This window comes from Anneissia japonica, unplaced genomic scaffold, assembly GCF_011630105.1.
Source record: "Anneissia japonica isolate Jap-2015-1 unplaced genomic scaffold, ASM1163010v1 scaffold287799_len804019_cov200, whole genome shotgun sequence".
NCBI classification, from domain to species: domain Eukaryota; kingdom Metazoa; phylum Echinodermata; class Crinoidea; order Comatulida; family Comatulidae; genus Anneissia; species Anneissia japonica.
Window position 1 is genome coordinate 350,665 of NW_022716884.1, and position 20,347 is coordinate 371,011.

The 20,347-nt window shown below is 33.3% G+C and overlaps 2 protein-coding genes across 5 annotated transcripts in view; one reads left to right on the forward strand and one right to left on the reverse strand.

The window, feature by feature from the left end:
* The window catches only part of LOC117110045 (microprocessor complex subunit DGCR8-like), a 9,014-nt gene extending 6,948 nt beyond the window's left edge, over positions 1-2,066 (forward strand). Inside the window, exon 15 of the mRNA XM_033252616.1 lies at positions 777-2,066. Coding sequence (XP_033108507.1) covers positions 777-1,001 — 225 coding nt within the window. The 3' untranslated portion in view covers positions 1,002-2,066. The remainder of the gene's footprint in view (positions 1-776) is intronic.
* A 1,985-nt stretch (positions 2,067-4,051) lies between these two features.
* The window catches only part of LOC117110029 (D-aspartate oxidase-like), a 28,924-nt gene continuing 12,628 nt past the window's right edge, over positions 4,052-20,347 (reverse strand). For 3 of the 4 annotated variants that reach the window (XM_033252591.1, XM_033252590.1, XM_033252592.1), the window contains 9 exons: positions 15,194-15,299; positions 14,023-14,108; positions 11,056-11,121; positions 10,683-10,737; positions 9,528-9,629; positions 8,733-8,797; positions 8,382-8,499; positions 7,981-8,079; positions 4,052-6,961 (listed from right to left, as the gene is read on the reverse strand). In XM_033252591.1, coding sequence (XP_033108482.1) covers positions 6,842-6,961; positions 7,981-8,079; positions 8,382-8,499; positions 8,733-8,797; positions 9,528-9,629; positions 10,683-10,737; positions 11,056-11,121; positions 14,023-14,108; positions 15,194-15,299 — 817 coding nt within the window. In that variant the 3' untranslated portion in view covers positions 4,052-6,841. Of the gene's footprint in view, positions 6,962-7,980; positions 8,080-8,381; positions 8,500-8,732; positions 8,798-9,527; positions 9,630-10,682; positions 10,738-11,055; positions 11,122-14,022; positions 14,109-15,193; positions 15,300-15,945; positions 16,143-18,423; positions 18,624-20,347 lie in introns of those variants that run through there. The other variant, XM_033252589.1, reaches the window with a different exon arrangement.

Below are 20,347 nucleotides of genomic sequence, written 5' to 3' on the forward strand. Positions count from 1 at the left end.
GTTGTCACTGTAAGTAATCTACTAACTTGACAATAGTTGTTTGTTTTCTGATTGGTTGAGTATTCCCTAATAATTTCTGATATATGTATTGTTGTCTTTACAGGGCCAATGTAAGAATAAAAAGGTTGGCAAACAGCATGGTGCTCAGAAGATTCTGAAGCTACTACATCCTCATCTCAAGTACTGGGGCTCCCTCATTAAAATTTATAAAAAGGGAGCTTCGATTAGAAACAAAGAGAAAAAGGTATCGCTATTCATCGCACGATTGTTCTTGTATTTATTGTATTAATAATGTATGTAGCGACTTGCAGTTACAAAGATGAGAGACGTAGGAGGGGCTGCCCAGCCTCAAAGTTTCCACCCAGTTTAAAGCTGATTTTGTGTCCCTTCATCCACCATATTAACCCCCTTGTCCATCCTTAAAATCCACTCTTAGTATTTAAACTATACCAATGTTATCACCCCCCCCCCATCCTTAACATGTCTACCACCCACCCTTAGTTTTCTACAGCTACAACCCTGAAAATCATGGACAAATTCATTCCTACAACTCCCCGAAGGACCATATTGTATCAGTTTTTCTTCCCAATCAGTGCATATGACTTATCTAGGATCGGCTGAGTGCGCATGATTTAGTTTGTGTACACTGTGCCTACTGTGTTTAGTCCTTACCCACCCTGACCATTATATATGCACTAAACAAATAATATATGGAATCAGAGCCTGAAATGATGTGCTTAATTTTTTAATTCAAATATTCTCTATTTTGGCAACAGGAAGCAGAGCAGAGCATCATAGGATTACAAGCAAAAACAAAAAACAAACCAAATGAGAAGATTCTCAACAAACTAAGAACTGAGATGCTAAAAATGTATGGAGATAAATTTCCGATGGTGAAGGAAGAAGAAAGTGAAGGAAAAGTAACAGAGCAGAACAATGAAGAAACGGAAGAAGAAGAATGTTCACATGCACCTGAGGGAGAAAACAAGAGTGATGAATAGTGAAGCAGCTGTCAGTGGAAAATATGTCAGTCATGTTGGTAGGCCATAGGTTTGTATGTCTCTGACACACCCATTGACCACACATGATACGGCGTAAAGCTTTACACTCGTTGCGTTGTACAACCTTCGGCGGATGAATCTAACTCTGCTTCCTATGAGCGTTAGACAACACGACGCCATCTTCTGATTGTCCATGAAAGTCTGAACGGATTGTCATTAATAACGATCCATTGCATTCGCATCGTGACGTTGCGTTCTCTATAGAATCGCGTCGGCCGACGACCGTTGCGCACAATAGGTGCCCGTCGTAAAAGACTTGCTGTTGCCCAAGCCCAACTGACACAAATCTCAAAACTTTAAGGTCAGCCTTTTTTTGGCAAATATATATTTTTCTTTACCAACCTAAGAAGAGCCACCTTGTATGATGTTTTAAAATGCCATTTTTTAAGCTTTAATTAATATATTAGATACCTTAACTATAAATTTTAGGCCTGTAACTACCATGTTATTTATCAAAATGCATTGAGCAACCTAGGCCATAGTAAAAAAAAATAAAGGAACAGACCAAACACCCCTGATTTTCAAATGTCAGTGTGCTGTGGGCAACACGACATTTGTTGTAATCAAATAATAATAGAGTGGAACTGTAGAATAATGGATTAAAGTCTTTTCTCATTTAGTGTAATGTACATATATTTTGATCAATTTCAGATTATTTATCTAAAAAACTAATCCAATAAAATGACTGATACTAAATCATGTGATTTAATTCGATTCAGGAAGACTGACAGAGAAAACTTGATCTAAGACTTAAGACATAAGACAGTTGTCAATTATATAAAAATAGACTGTGCTTTAATTATCGCTTGAATACCGAAATTTAAAATCCTACAACGCTCTACAAACAAGCCAAAGAGATTGTGTATTGCCATTGGGATGAATTATGTGCAGTAGATTGGACCGTCTCAGAATGTTAATCAAACTGAACAACTGACCTCTCAGAACAAGGCCAGGAATACGCCAATGTTGTCCCACAAATGCACATGTTTATGTAAATTTATACTACAGTTAAACTTGCCTAAGTCGACTTCGCCTAACTCAAATAATTTCTAAGTCGAACTTACTTTAAATGCCAAATTGTTATATTTTCCATTAATTAAGTCTGCAAGTCGAAAAAATTTTTCAGTGGCATTTTGGATTCGACTTAGACAAGTTCAACTGTATATCGTTTTGTGAGACCTTAGCAAAGGGGTGGGAAAGGTCCACAATATACACTCATACAGCTGCTAGGCAGCAGTCTGATTGTTCTCTGAAAAGGCTGCATCTGATGAATTAGGTACTGGACAGTAAGTACTGTACTAATATGTCTGTGAGCTTGATTATTATTCACTGAAAATGCTTCACATGGTAATGCATTTAGATGCTGGACAGCTCATGCTAATGATCAGTAAGATTGTCCAGATATGAATTAAGCTGCTTTATCACAGCCAATCAGAAGATAAGAGCGTAAAATATTTACATTTTCAACAGGCACAGAGATTATAATTGAATTGAAATCATGATTTTGGCTTGCAAGAGTGCTATATTAAAATTCCTTGTTTGTTGCCATGATGTGTAGGCTAAAAAGGGTAGATATTCACTTGCAAGTAGCAAGACAATTTAAAAGTACTGTTTAATTTAATGAAATACCGTAATGAACTTGTTCCCGATGATTTTGTATGCAACGTACGCAAACCGTAATGCGGTCTTTATCATTTAAAACTTTGGTGCTGTAAATTTTATGGGTAAAATAGATCTTGGCAGATTAATTGCCTTGTCAAATAAATTTCCATAAAGCTGACTTTTTATAGTATGATAATTAAACATGCAATAGACTGTAATGTAGGTCATAGCAAAGTTGTGGTTAAGCCCGTGGTCTTTCGAACCCACCATAAATTCAAAGGATATTTTTTAATGTTAATTCCTCCGCCTAAGCATCTTATAGTTGCATCTTTTGATATAGTTAGCAAGACAAATACCTGTAATTTGCCCATTCTGTATGTGGATGTGGTATGACTTCATCACGCCCATATGTATGGGATATGACATCGTCTTACCCATATATGAGAAATTCACACAAATAAGATATGTGGCAAAGACAAGCCAAACCAGTCACTCATCCCAATTGTGTTTCTGAGATAATGACCAAAACATGCTGGAATGTTAAAATTGTTGAAATCTATTTTATTGCACTAAACTAACATTTATATCTCTACATCATGCCATGCTGTTATTTTCCCTATTTTTAATGTTGAAACAATTTTAAATGATTTATTGATAGTTTCTGCCTGAGAAATGCCCAAAATCAAAAACTTTGAAGCCGATTTCTCAAATATTGTTCTTTAAACAGCTGTAAGTAAAATGCTTGTAACTTCATAAGGAAATGTCGGACTTAAATGATTCTTTTACCATTTTATAGCTCTCATTTTACTTTTTGACCCTGTACTAATAACTGAAGATTGATTTTTGCAACGAGTGACTGGATTGGCTTGTCTTTGCCACGTGTAGACACCATGGTCAGAAGTAACAGTGTCTGGTTAGGTTTAAAGTAGAGGGTGCTGTATTCCATTTACTACATTATGTCCTTTATAATTTGGATTTGTTTTATCAAGGCAATTCAACAAAAGGACGTACATCTCCACACTCGAACATAGCGTGTGCGTACAATCCTTTGATATTTACTGTGGCATCGACAATCCGATACTAGTTGCGAGTACAGCCGTCAATTATTAGTCTATGTGTGCCATACATTTTATGGTGTTAGTTATTATTTTATTAATTTGGGGTATCTCGCAATGTCTGTTACATCTGATTTCTTTTGACCACAGGCTTGTTAAATGCTTTCATAAACTGCAATTTGATTCGTGAAAATTTACCAACAAAATGAAAAGTTGTAACAATTGAAAATTTACGATTTTTATAAATTTCATATTCTTATATAACATTAAACTGTCATTTTGACAATGTTGGACTAAGATGCACAAAACGAACATTTGAGTAGATACAGAAAATTTTTTTTTTTTTCTGCGAAGGGAGTCTCATAAACAACAATACACCACAACATCGGTAAAATTAATGTTGAGATGAAGAATATAATTTCAGTCAAAATATAATTAGGCCTTTGTAGGCACTGCACCACGTGATTATCATAGCAACTAACACGCGCGTGGGTAATTCGTCACATGCTGATGGTTAATTATTGTGACGTTCAGTGTGTAGGGAAGCGCGGCGCCTAGAATGTCGATGCCAGAGTTATACATCAACCTTTGATGTCCCAAGATGTGCGTCCTTTTGTTGAATTGCCTTGGTTTGTTAACACAAGTGAGCCATTGTGGCAAATTTTGTGGTACAGAAAATGAAAAATGAGTTATTTATGTTTAGATAGATAACTATATAAGCTTTATTTTGGCCTTTGAATCTAGATCCTCTGGTACAACTGGAGTAAGAACATTTTTAATTTCAGATACTTTAAAGAAAATCACCGTTAAAGATAAATTTTGTGTTATTTATCCTATGCTACTATGAAATATACTGTATTAAACTTATCAGAAACATTGAAACCCAAGTCATTTGGTCACACCTCGCTTATATCTGAAACAAGCATACACTGATGAAAGGTTGAGTATTTTATACAGTACTTTACTATAGATAAAAATATAAGATGAGGCCAATTTTGTAGGAATGATGAATTATTATTAAAATATTTACTGCTAAATTTCATGCAATATGTTTTTCATATGAAATACAGTATTCAGTTTGAAAAAGAAAAATATGTATTAGAATTAGAGCATGAATAAAGGACTTAAAGCAATGTCTTGATTTTTAATATACAGTAGTCTGGTTACATCTTGGTTGCAATTTATGTTATTTAAGGGTCGTAAATTAGTTTATGCTTTTGGTAGAACGATAATTTTTTTTGGCAATATTTAAGGTACAGACAGAAAATTAAGCTTCATATGGATTTCTGGAATGTCTTTTTCTGACAGGTTTCAAAATGACAAGCTATTGTAAATAACACATCAACCTCATCTTCGTAATTATTTAGGAACATGGATGCTTGTACTATGTTTAAGGAAAGTAATTGTTTATAATGTATGTTGTTTGTGATGCTATGTTTATGGTCTTCCGGTCAAAGGATTATGGGTTTACAGTTCAGGCTTGTAGCGGCACATGTGCTATGAATCAGAATGACCAAGGATCTGGAGGACCACTAGCTTTATGATACCAGTGCTATGTAAGAATAAATAAACCAATAATTGCCAACTCATTTCAACAGAATGCTGTAATAAAGAATATTAAAACCAACCTAAGTTTTGCTTTGTAATTCATTTTATTGAGTTATGTATATTTAATTCACATGAGTTCCCTGATGATAAACTGTACTGGATAAAGTACTATCATTATGAATTATAAATAAATTATGGAGGAAACTAATATTATTTATATACAGTACACTACCCAAGTCAACAAGTTTACTTTAGTCATATATTAATTTATTGTACTGTACAATATATGGAATTATACTACAGTATTTAATTAATTAATGAATATAGTTAATACATTATCTCTGCCTATGAAATTAGTACTGATATTTACCAACATTATAAGAATGAAGTTCAATGGATAAAAACCTTTCAATTACAAAAAAAAAAAAATTGGTCCAACACATTTTAAACAGTACCCTCATGAATACCATGCAAATATCTGTAGTAAAAGACAAAAATAAAATGATCTAATCCACATACCTATTTAAATATACTGTAATAAAATATATCTATAGTATTATCTTATTAATATAGTTAATTTGCATTAAGGTTTTTTCCATATACAGTACAGGTACTGTAGCTTCACTAACCCAGTCTTCTAGTAATAACATGTTACTCTATTCATGATACATCCATCCAACAGAAAGTGCAATATTAAACACATAAAACTATTGTTTTAATACACTTCTGCTGATTTCATATTAAGTAACTGAATTTTATTTGCATTGCAAATTACTGCTATAAATTAGTTCAAAGGCTAACTGTAACTGATTCTTATGTCAATAAAAATAAAATTATAAAAAATGTATGTCATCGTATGAAAACATGCCAAAAACCCTTAAGAGGTCAATTTCACATTTTTAGTTAGTCTCCCCTGAATAGGGAAATACTCCTATTCAGGGGACACCCCTATTAAGGGGACACTTTATTTTGGTTCCAAAGGTGTCCCCTTAAGAGGGGTTCTACTGCATATAGCACAATGTACCACCTCTTCCACTCCTTGGGGACTAGTACAGCATACCAACAAACATTGACATTTGTAAATCAGGATCAATTTTCGACTGTACGTCTAGTATGAGACTTCACCTTGGCAAAATCTATGCCCGAGATTTTTAGGATGGTTGGGCTTTGGCAACAGAAAGTTGTTTTTAACTCCAATGAAAAGCTCTAGGAATACCCGGCTGTTTGATTAATAGAATCTTTTTTTGTGCTGACTGCTTAATAGATCATTTTTGTATGGGTAGCCATCATCATTAGCTCTAATGAAAAGCTCTAGAAACACTTGGCTGATTGATTAATAGATTTTTTTTAGCTTCGACAAGGAGCTCTAGGAATACCCGGCTGATTGATCTTTTTTGCTGATTGACTAATACATCTTTTTTGTATGGGCGGCCATTAGGGCATACTCTACCTCTATGCCTCTCTTATACTGCCCTTATCTACGAGACCTTGTTTTATTCAAAACCATGCGTAGTGTGAATTTATCAGGATGATGGTTTCATCTGATTAAATATACATCCATTGTTGGCCACCCACCTACAACTTGGAGCTGAACTTGGCAAGGTGGCGATCCTGTTTGAGTAGCTCTACAACATCGGTGGCACACCCCCAGCACAGGGTCAGACCAGCTCCACTGTGTCCATAGTTGTGAATTACCTAAAAATGCAAAGAATAAATTTTTAATACATTCAATTAAAACAATAGCGATAAAATACCAGTAGCAACAGGAACATGCTTTTTTTAATATTCTGTATTTGTTTTTCTTGTGATTTTAATGTTCGGAACTCTGCAATAAATTGTCGTACCTTTTGAAATTTTGCAGGATTGTATATCTAGACATTGTGATCATATGTGAAATTTTAATTACAACTGTTTATTGCAAAGTTATTAGCAATAATTACAGATTCTTTGTTTTGCCTCGGAAACAGGTCAGGCTCGGTATTGATGCAGGCAAGACATATTTTTGGAATTTATCACATTTGGGGCAAGCAGATGCATTAGCGAGTTTGTACATATGTCACTGTTAAGATTATTGATTTAAAAACACCAATAATCATTTGATTTTGCCTTGCCAAACTGCATTAGCTCAGGACAATTTTTGAATACCATTCCGAGGCAAAACAACGTATCTTCATTGTAGATACGTTGTTTTGCCGCGTAATCTTGTAGTTACGTTGTTTTGCCAAGGAAAACCACTAGATTTTAAGTTTTGTGCTTAAAGATAGGTTGTGCTATCTCTGAAATGACACAATATTGGGACCCGAAATGTTCACAGGTAATACAGACTTGTTTATAAACTCCCAAATGATATTTTCTCAAATTCGACAAAAATGTCAGTTATGTTGTTTTGCCTCCAGGCGGCCGTCTGGGAGAACAGTAACATTTTACTGATGAGGTAACCCAGTATAAAGAACAAATAAATAAATAAACAGATAAACAATAATAATACTGAATTTGTGTGTGGATATACATCAATCAATAAAAAAAAAATTTTAACATGAATACATTATTTAAAGATAAACTCTGTTGAGCTGAGACTTAAAAGATTCAAATTATATTTTTTTGGAATGTTAAAGAATGATTTTGCACAGCGTGGGTACAATAACCAGTACTTTCCTGACGTGAAACAGACGAAAAACAGACAAAAAAATGTATCAACATCTAAAGACACTTACAGGAATTGTTTTGCCATTAAATTGCATCATTTCTTTCTCAAGACGTAAACGTGTCCTTCCTGGCCGAAAACCAACCCAGTCTTCTATAAACTCTGAATTCTAAGCAAGAAAACATTATAAGTACTACTGATTATAAAAAGAACTTTCCAATATACTAATGTAACTATTCTTAAATGAATAATCACTATTCTCTGATATTAAATTTTCTAATGAATTTTAAATTTTCTAATTAGGAAAGACTATACTAATAAATCACTATTCTGCTGAATATTTATATTAATTATAATTAATATTCATAAACTCTACCATAGAACCACATTTGTTTCTTTACTGCTGCCCATTTTTTCCTTGAATGTAATCATATTCTAAATTTTTTTTTTTTTCTTTTTTAAACATCTTACTTTTAGACTCGGAACCAGCTGACAAGCTTCTTCCATTAACTTTTTCTTAGTCAACATATCTACTTCTTCATCGTAATTTCCTTTTTGATAAGTTCCGCCAATTGTCACGACCTCTGATCTGCAATATACAGTTGTCACATTTTATGAGACTACTAAAAGTGACAAAAAGGCTAAAAAAATTCAAATAAACCATTAATATTTTATGACAGTCCTTATTTTTTATGATGGTGATAAGATGTTGTCACAATCTGCCTACTGAAAAGTCCAAGAGACTTGAATCAAAATAAAAACACATTTGCAACTTTTTTCTAAAGAATCAAGAATATACAGTATGCCCAAAACTTTACTTACGTAGGAATAATGTAAGTCATCTCACTCATATCTATATAAAAATGTTTGACGAATGGTGCTTTGACCTAAAACAGAATTATTAAGGTTCAATAAATAAAATTTATATAAATACCATAATGAAGTAATAATCATAGTTTATCATTTACTGGCAATATAAGTTTTCTTGACTTTGTTCAACAGACATGATAAAGATAGATATATCTGACACCAGCATACACTATCAGACAAACTCTGATCAAACATTGTCTGTAATTTGCCCATATATGGGCATGATATAATATCATCATGCCCATATATGGATATATGACATCATCATGTCCATATATGGATATGATATGACATCATCATGTCCATATAAGGGCAATCCACACAAATTAGTCACATAAGAGTTAATAGTGTGAATACAGCATTAAATTTGCTTGACTCGACACTATTTGATCAGGTATGTCCAACAATTTGGTATCTATATTTGTGTGAGTTGATGTTCATTGCAAATTTTGAGCTTCTATCCTTCCAAGCCTGCTGGAAACAGACACATCCTGAGCCAAATTTCCATCTACTCAGTAGTGGTAGGTAGAGATAGAGCAGAGCATAGGAGGTATGTGTCAATACTGCAATATTCCTTAAATGGATTCCAATATTACGCTTACACTCTTGTCAAGTGATATACCTTAACAACTTTGCTATATAGCAATTTTAGTTTCATCATGTGGCAACCTGTTTAATCTGATCATGTGACAACAACTATAATCTGGTCATGTGACTTCTACTAATAAATACTGAATCACATCTGACCTTTATAACTTGACCTCGTACTGGGTACACTTCACTATCACTAACCAGTTCCTTAGATCCAAGTCCTGCGCAGTTAATGATGACATCATATTTACCTACAAACTTTAAAAAAAATGACAATCAGACAGACTATAGTTTCAAGTGTACATACTGTAGCTATGTCAAAGGCCAATGCATACAGTCAGTCATATAAAAATGGAATACTTTTTTTAAGCAAACAAAGAAATTACATTTCTATACACAATAGAAACCATATGAAACAGTTATATAGTTTAAACATTGATAGAATTAGGAATGGATCCTATTAATTTAAAGATACACTCTCTGTATGTAGGTATGTGTTGATCTAAAATATAAAACTCACAATCTTAACTTTTTAAAGTATGTAGTGTTATGTTTTACCAAAATGTTCCTACCTATTTTGCAATCAATCAATTCGGCTGGTAATCTATTTAATTTTTCTTTATTAGTGAAAACTGGATTATTTGCATCTGTGTCTCATTAGATGTTGAACATTTCCATGGGAAATTCACTGGTTTTTACTTAATGTTTTAGGCCAAGTTAAAAAAAAGTTTCTCGTCCTAATACTTTGAAAAACACAGAATGAGGGCACTTTTTGTTTCTTTTTTTTTACTCTGAGATGGCAAATCCAAGATGGTCGATGGGAAACTGCTGCTACTTTTTACTTTTACCAAATAGATACATTGAAAGCAAATAAAAGAAGCACTGGACATGATTCATACCATATGTATCCCCAGCCACGAACAATCGAGAGAGGAATTTTTACTGATATAATTTGGCCATATTGTCATACATTTCGTAAAATAAAGAAAATAATATAAAAAAAATTGGAGAGATAGAGAATATGGATGCGATGGATGGATGAGAAACTAGTAATTTTTTTATTTGGCTTTAAGCTCTATCCACACTATCAAATTTACTTTGACAAAAAAATGTGACATGCCCATATATAGTAATGCTATGCCTATATATGGTCATGGTGTGATGTCATCAGGCCCATATATGGGCATATCACACTTTTTTATCACACAAAATTTGAAAGTGTAGACAGAGCTTAATAGATGTTTTATATTTAGCAACACATGATATATTTTTACTGCACAAAATGCAGTGAAAGGCTGATCAACTACCTACCTCACTAAGCGACATTACTTTACGCCTTTCTGTTTTTCCTCTGTATTTCAGGAACCTGAATTAAGAGCCATGTGATAAAATTTATGAAATATTATTACCAAAAACAACATAAGTAACACACTAATATTAAAATTTTGAACATGTCCAAAATTAGCACCACGAGCTCAGAGCTGCTACGAGTAGGTTAGAGTTCTCCCCGAGCTTTCTGAATCGTCCTACGAGTTTTTGCCGAGTTAGCCGAGTTAGTAACTCGGCAAACTCTTGTAACTCGTATGCTGAAAAACCCACAGTGGGAGAGGGGCTTTATTAATAATAATAATATAATGAAAGTACAGTAATATAATTCAATATGATATTAAGATTGATAACTTACCTCTGTGTAAGCCATGCTAGAAACAGTTTGCCCTCCAACACATAGGTAGTAATAAAAGCAGATTCACTGTGGGATAACCAACAATCTCAATAAATATGGTAATTGTGATACGCTTAAAAAGTGCATGCACTAATATAGGGTTTCCTAATATATCATCAGTATGTTCTGAAAACTAAATTCAAGTGCAAAATAAACCACATTCATCCTTTTATTGCTACTGAACAACATGGCTTTATATCCGGTAGATCATGTGAGACAAATTTGGCTACCGTATATGAAGCCATAGAAAATAAAAAGCAATGTGATATCGTTTATACCGATTTCACTAAAGCTTTCGATAGAATACCTCACAATCTTCTTTTATTTAAACTTCATCAATTTGGAATTTGTGGTAATCTTCATACCTGGTTTAAGTGTTACTTGTATGGGAGACTCCAGAGAGTGGTATTTGAGGGGTCTGAATCTAGTCTCCTCCCTGTCCTCTCTGGAGTCCCCCAGGGTTCCATACTGGGCCCAATCTTATTTAACATTTACATAAATGAAATCCCACGGCTTTTCTTAAATTCCCAATGCCTTGCTTTCGCTGACGACCTCAAGATCTACAAAATCATCAAAACTCAGGAGGACTCGCGCGCGCTTCAGGAGGACATTGATCGTCTCTTCCAATGGACCACCGTTTGGAAACAGTCCCTGAAGCCTGAAAAATGTAAAATTTTGTCATGTTCCTTAAAGAAAAACCTTATAATATATGATTATAAAATTGATAGTAACATTTTAGAAAGGGTAAAAGCACATCGTGATCTTGATGTCCACATTGATGGAAACTTAACCTTTTCCACCCATGTGGACACCATTGTTAAAAAAGCAAACTGGCTGCTTGGACTAATGTGGAGAAATTGCAAACTTCTTACACCATCAGCAAAATTTACTCTATATGCATCAATAATTTACTCCATCCCTTGATTTCTGTTCAGTTATCTACAACTCAATATCTCATACTCATTCCATTAGAATAGACCGGATTCATAACAAATTCATGAAGTTCATTGGCCCAGCTGCCGGTTCGCTTAGTTGCGAAAAATTTTTACCATCGACTAGACGAAAACGAAACGATCTTATTTTTCTATTTAAATGTTTAAACTGTAAGTTTGATTGTAACCTTGTGTCAAATTTTTATTTTCATGTTCCTGTGCGCAGGCTTCGTACCAATCATTTGTTAAAAGTTCCGTACTCTCATGTTAATGTTTGTACTAATGGTATTTTTCGTCGTGTTGCACTTTCTTATAATAATCTAGTTCAAATTTTTCCTAATATTGATATTTTTAATTGTAATATTTCTATTTTTAATCTTATACTAAATACCGGTTTTTAATATATTATTACGATTTTTTTATGCTTTTTATGTTTTTTTTGTTTTTTTTTAAATTTTTATATTTTTATGAATGATATTGTATATTTTTATGGCGACTCTGTTATTGATGTTTTTGATACACTGTTGAGTCTTGAATAAATAAATAAAAATAAAAAAAATAAAAAAGATAAAAGATTTTTTTAATTAATTTGGAAAATGGAAACAAATGTTCATTGAATAAATTAAAGGAATAAATATCAGTAAATTGCAATAATGAAAACATTATATACATATAGTAATATATAAAGAGTAGAATGCATTAAACAAAGGTGTATAGTTGCTGTAAAAATGAATTTTAAAAAAATCATTCTTTTATTCGTCTTTATTCAAATTCGAAGTCAGAAACAGCAGCCGCAGTAGCACCACCCGACTTAACTACAACATGTAACGGACACATACAGATACAAACATCCTTAGAGCACTTAACTCTCAATATGAGGGTTATTCGAGGAGCCCACAGTAATTAGACTCCAATTCATACTTGACGCTGGCCAGGTTTGAACAAGAAGCAGGAACAATACTTCTCAGCAAACTGCTCATTTAATGGTAAATAACACACATTTTTTGGGTATTATAAGATATCCTATACCCTGCTGTAATGGGGTATATTATATTTAATTGGTACTCTATTTGTAAGTTACAGTTGCCATTTTAAAAAAGGAGGGTTTCTTTATCAAACTCAGTAACTCACTTGTATAATGAAACTTACTTAGATGTCCTTATTGTTTATTATGCTTTGTCTTATGATTTAGAAATCTTTCTTTATTCTGGATACTCAGTCAGTATTAGTACACTGTTCTTCCCTGAGGTCCAGGGTATGATCTTAAACTACTTTAAATTAAAAACAGAATTGATAAAGAAATATATAAGTTACATAAATATAAGAAGCAGAAAAAATTTGATCACAAGTGCGAGACATATCAGTAGGGAAATAGAATGAATATTACTGCGGATATCTGATGATAAATTGTTCCATAAATTAACGGATCGGTATTTAAATGTTCTTTTTCCAAAATCATTCTGCCATTTTGGTGAGATCAAAGTGTTTTTTTATTTGCTTCTTGTATTTATGTTATGATTAATAATGCTTAGTGGTGATTGGCTTATATAGATGATGCTATAAGCTGATTGGCTCATGAGATACATGAGATTATACAATAATTTTATTGTTTAATTTTTTTTAATTGAGCATTAATGTTTGGTGGCAAATTTGATATGAATCGAATCTCGTTATTCTTCCGGTTAAGGGACGAAATCAACTGTAACATTTGTTGTGCTGAAAAGATATTAAACTCAGTTTTCAAAGATATAAACAATTGTGTTGGCTGAATGTATGTGTACTTTTCAACCGTTAAAAGTGAAGGCGAAGATACTGCGTGTGCTGATGGTGTGATAAACGAAGTGACACTACAGAAGAAAACTTATTGTGTTAATCTAACATACAAGAAACTAGAAGCATAATTGACTATGAAAAGCATAGTAATATTACATGATACCTGCGAACCACTGGGCTATAGCTACAGCTCGAAAAGTTAAGATGACAGCTTTTACTTCACCTTTTGTTCGAGGGCATTATCTTCCTTATCTCGTCTTTGCTTAACGTCTGATGTGTAAGGAATATGTCTTTTAAATTTGAACAGGTCTAAAGAATAAAGAAAAATGCTATCACCACCACCACATTCATCATCAGCATAGGTATTTTTTTCAGTACAAAAGGTCCTTTATTATGAGCCTGTGATCTATTTAGCATGAACAAAGAAAGTAATTCAAAAATTGAGCTAACCATCATCGTTACAAACTTTGTCATCATTATTCAATTTTACTGTATAAGCTATGAGTGCCATCAAGGTCAATTATCTGCAGCAACAATAATTACTTACAATGGTTATATATACAATGGTTATATATACAATAAATACAAGCAAGATAATAATAAAATTATTAAATAAAAGGATTTTTCACTTAATGGACCAATTAAATTGGTGTTAAAATTATATTAAATTATGGCTTGCTTCAAATCAGAAGTTATGGCGGTGGATGGGTCAATGTTTAGAGTATAACTTAGAGATAGTGAATAAGGAATGAGGAGAACTTTGAAATTGAGACATTTTTGCATTGAATCGGAGATGGGATGATTGACGGTTTTTACGAAGAGACATACCCATTGTTCTTTCAGGTGAAAGGAAAAAGTTAAGCGGATGATCAGAAGATTGGACAATTTTGCAAATAAATTTAAGAAGAAAGTACTTTTGTCTTTTTTCAGTAGGTGTGATGTTAAATTGTGTTATCATTAAAACAAAAGTTGTGTCTTCAACCTCAAGGTCAGTGTTTCAATCTCTCATTGTGCACTTTGCTTGTGTCTTTGAGCAAGGCACTTTATCTGTGCCAATATGGCAGCAACACTTATTCAAGGGCGCCCAATGACCAGGGAAAATAGAAAATTTTGTAACCTAAATGAAAGGGACTGCACAAATACCAAATAACAAACAAAATATCCACAGGGGTAAAATTAATCCATGGTTAAATTATCAATTAATATATTAATTAAAGATTGAAAAGTGGTCTTTTTAATCAAGTATTTTAAAAAACTCCAGGAACTAGATTTTTAGGATGTTTGGGTCATTCATGTATTGTACATGCAACGTAGGTAGCATGTACCTAGGAATTCAGTTAAAAAATGTTGCTTGACCTCTCCCCCACTAATCAATGATATAGAAAGAAACTTACAGCATCCCCAAGGTAGAACCCTGAATGTGGAAACACACCAGCTGTAGCTGCTTCCCCAGTGTTTGCCAAACTCCTACAAAATTCCAAGGTAGCCTTGGTCCATTTCCTATACAGAAAATTAAGACAAAAGTGTGATCGATGTTGAGTGGAGTCATAGTTTGATGGTCAAGATGTTTGTTTCCAATATCGGGGTCCTGGTTCAATCCAGTAAGATTTTATTCGCTGCTTTAAATTTATCCTGTCTCTTGGGCAAAGATGGTTGCACAGGTTGTTCAAACAGATTATTATTTGGTCAAACTGACAATGGACCTATTTTTAATAGGTCCATAGTCTAACCAAGTAAATGATTAGTTAGACCAATCTAAAACTGATAGGAAAATAGTGACCATTAGGAGCTATTATACTGCCTTCAAAAACTGCCTTCAGGATATTTTTCAAGCAATAATGCTCCTTCAATTCACTAATATTTTCCAATAGCGCCCTAAAAATGTATTGCTCTATTATCATCATCAGTTGCAGATCCAAGAATTTGAAACAGAGGGGGCCCAGGAAAGGAATTTCACAGGTGGAAGGTCATACCACCTCAACCCCACCTTGGTTGGGATTGAGGTCAGAAATTTTTTATGATTTTCGTGCCTTGCTCTAGATGGCTAGATGGCACTTAGGCAATTTGAATATAATTTTCTTTTTTTCTCCAATTTTTATTAATTTTGAAAAATCATAAAGGCATTACAGTTGGTAACTTTACTTACGCAATTAATTCTATTGGTGTGTCTGACACCCCAAAAGGGAAGCATAATCCTGCTGCCTTGTCCCCCGTTGTGTCAGGAGTAAACAACTCGGAAACAATTGTAGCTTCCACATTAGGCAGCGATTCAAGAATGTTGACACCACAGCTAAATCCATTGATCCCACCTCCTACAATAACAACTTTAACTTGTGGGGCCATCTGCAAAAAAATGAGTAGATAATAATATGGATAGTGAGAATTAAAAAAAAAATATTTATGCTGGTTACATGCCCTGAGGTCAAGAGGCTCTTCCTGACTTAACCATTTGTGGCAAAGAAAAGCTAAAACAGTCACTTGTCGCAAATCACTTTTTCAGAGATAATGGCCAAAGTATGCTGGAATGTCAACATTTTTGAAATCTATTTTATAACACTAAACTAACATTTATATACCAAAAATCATGGTATGCTGTTACTTTCCTAATTTTAATGTTAAAACAACAATTTTTAACGATTTGGTGATGATTTTTGCCTAAGAAATGCTGTATGTTTAAACTCCTGTAACTTCATAACAAAGAGTCAGATTTACATGATTCTTTTACCATTTTATAGCCCTCATTTTACTGACCTTGTATTATTAATAACTAAAAATAAATTTTTCTGACCAGTGACTGGTTTGGCTTGTCTTTGCCACATTTATAAACCTTAAGTATGGAGAAAGTACAGTATATAAAAATTATCAATACATATACATTCATGTATTGATGTATAATTTTAACACAGGTAATATGATTTTTTAAACTGAGCATCACTCTTGAACGCCGTACTCGCACAAGTTTTTGACTCTTTTTGAGGGGCGCTTATTCAAACAGGGCGCTCATGAAAAGAATGTTGGTGGTGTTTACACAACAGCAGATGAAATTATTGGTGTTGTTGGTGGCGGGTGTAAGCGTGTTGGCCATCTGCCAATTCAGATTAACAGAATCATTGCAGGGTTTCTTGCTTAGATATGAGAGAGTGATGAGGTCAGTTTATTTTTGTTGACTGAAAATGACCAGACAGTATTTTAAGTTTTAGATATTAACTTAACAAAAACAACAACGGGATTCTAAAGATGCATCAAAACTGAAAACCACGTTAAACTTAATGGAGACTGATAGACCGACAGATGGATAGATGTACTGACTGACTGACAATGCTAAGATGCAAATAGTTGGTGATATACTGTACTGCTGTACTTTATGATAGAATTATTTTGGGAATAGGCCTTCTTCACGCTGCGGTAGACATCTTTGATTGATGACAAACAGTGCTGAGCAGCGAAGCGTAACCAATAGAAATAACATAGCGTTTCGACCATATTTTCGGAGGTCATGTTACTTACAAAATCATAAATCCTTAACGGAGGGCCGTGTCAACATATATTTTTCATTAAAACGTTCGCAAAGGATATACTGTAGCTACGTACTGTATGAATAAAAAAAATTTGTTTAGTCTGTCAAAACTTAACTGGAAAATGGAAGACCAATTTTGTTGACACAACCCTTCATTAAGGATATATGATTTTTTGAGTAACATGACCTCCGAAAATATGGCCGAAACGCTATATTATTTGTTGGTTACGCTTCACTGCTCAGCATTGTTTGTCACTGATCGAAGATGTCTACCGCAGCGTGAAAAAGGTCTATCAATTGAATTTTTTTAGGCGCTTATTCAAATGGGGCGTTTATTCGTGTGAGTACGGTAATTAAGCGCCGCGGATTATTCAAGCACTTATGGTGGGATCCATGATACATCATCATGGATGCGGAGTTGTAAATCATATTGCTGTGTATATATAGGCCCCGGGCCTAGAGCCATTATATAAAACACTGCAAAATGTCTGATCAACAATGAAAAGTATGTCCACCACCCATTATACTGCGCGCATCCCACCCATTATGATTCTGAATGAACAACCCAGACACAATTTGAATGGTTGAAAACAAAAAAGGCCAATTAACTTCATTTGGTAACCATTCATTAACAATTATTATTACTATTATTATTATTATTATTGTTTTATTAGAGGAAGTGGATATATTTACGTCGTTGTAAACAAATCAGTAAACGATATATTTACGTAAATGAAACAACGCATGCGCAGTCATACTTTAATAAACTTGCATTTTCAGCACTGCGTGGCCTCCAAGCCGCGGGGATTCCCCCAAGTTCACCAAGGCATTGCTTAATTTATAATTTTGTTTTTTTATTTTTTATTAAACGTAATTTAATTTTCTACAACAGTACAGTATGTAGTTTAATCACTAAATATATTATTAAATCATTGTGTTATCTTTTCAAATAAAAGTGATATTATGAGCTGAAAATGTTACGTTCATTTTAATCAATCATTTGTTGAATGAACACACTTGACCTAAATACAAGGCCTAGGCCTACGCGAGGTTTCCTTGCTAAAACTCAATTACCACGAAATCAAGAAGATATTTTTCTAGGCCTACCTGTATTGTTATACGATAGTCAATCATCACAAATTAAATAACCATCTTAATGTTTTCATTCAAACAAATTTGCTCACGTCGTCACTAACAAAAACCACATCGTTATAGTCTTTAGTCGGGTTGAGCAGAGCCCCAATCGATCGCGAAGAACATACAGGAAGACCACGTTTGGAGAGCACACGATCCACTCTACAAAGTACTGTGCTATGAAGCAAGAAGTAAACAACGAATAATAATATGCGTGTGTTTTTTAATAATAATAACGATTTTTAAAGCGTAAGATATTTGTAAGATATTTAATCATTACAAAAATGTGAGACCAGGGAGATGTAAAAAATACATAAAATACATCTCTCTGGTAAGACAAAACAAATATTTTTAATGTTTTATTCAAACATATTTTCCCATGTAGTCTGATTACTAACAAAACAACATTGGCATGCTGTGCATGCGTCTACATTGTATTAGCCATGAATTTGATCCAACTCGGCCACAAGTCAACTCGGCCACAAGTCAACTCGGCCACAAATCAACTCGGCCACAAGTCAACTCGGCCACAATTATTATTATTGCTGCTATTATTGTTGTTATTATTATTGTTGTTTTTATTACCATTAGTTTTAATATTAATTATTAGTCTTAGCATTAAAATTATGTATTGTTTAAATTTTTGCTGATTATTGTTACCATATAAATAATACAAAATTCTTGATTTTTTTATTCATATTATTATTATTATTATATATTAGTCTTAATATTAATTATTATTTTAATAGTAATTTTTAAAATATTGTTATTGGTGTTTTATTGGTATTTTTTCATATTATTATTATTATTATTGTTATTATTGTTGTTGTCACCTTTATTATCGATATTATTACCCTATTATTACTAAGTAGGCCTAAAACAGTAGTATTATAAATATCATCATTATTTATTATTATCATCATATTATTATTATTACTAATTAGTATTTGACTATTATTATAAAAATAAACATTATCTTTAATTTATTATTGCTGTTATTATTGCTATTATCACCTTCAATGTTATTATCACTAATTAGTAATTATTAAAATATATATTTAAATATCGTTATTACCATATTATTATTACTATTAGTCTTGTTAAAATAAATATTACTATTATTATTGTTGTTGTTATCACCTTTATTATCATTATTATGACTAATTTAGTATTATTAAAGTAAATATTTGAAAAGGACCGACATGTCACTGGTGATTCACGTTATTGGATGCATCCTTGTCACTGACGGGTTTCAAACATAGCCCCCAATGGTCGAACAAATATGAAGGACTGAAGTTTGTCACTCAACAATACCAATTAGACCGTGGGTTGAGGATCGAAAACGTTCAATTCTGTGACCCACCAATCCGGGCTACCTGGCTTTTGCACAAAAATGTCAATACTATTAAATTGTAACATAATTTGATTGTCGGCAATCGTGAATTTGGGGAAACTGTAACCAAAAATGAGAATTTATATCAAAAGTTGCTACGTAACTATAGCCAATCAGAAGACGACTAACAATGAAGTTTGGCTTAGCTGCAAGGCCCTCAGCCAATCGCAAACTACCTATGCCGTTTGTTCAATGTAAATAGTAAACAACACACTCCACTTGCAAGTATGGCGTTGGCCAGGGGTTCTTCAAATGATAAATCTGAGCCGGTTTCAGGCATATTTTTGTGATACATGTTGTAAGAACCTAGAGTATGGTTGTGTCATTAAGCATAAACAACTTAAAAGAAATTTAAGAATGTGCAACTCTGTGGAAAACAACAAATACGAGTCCTCAGTAAGGCCTTAAGTTTCCGTCGAAGCGAATAGCCTACATATAACGAAGGGGATCTGAGGGATGGTGGTGCAAGTAGTAGTAGTCAAAATTGCACCGAATCTGTTCAAA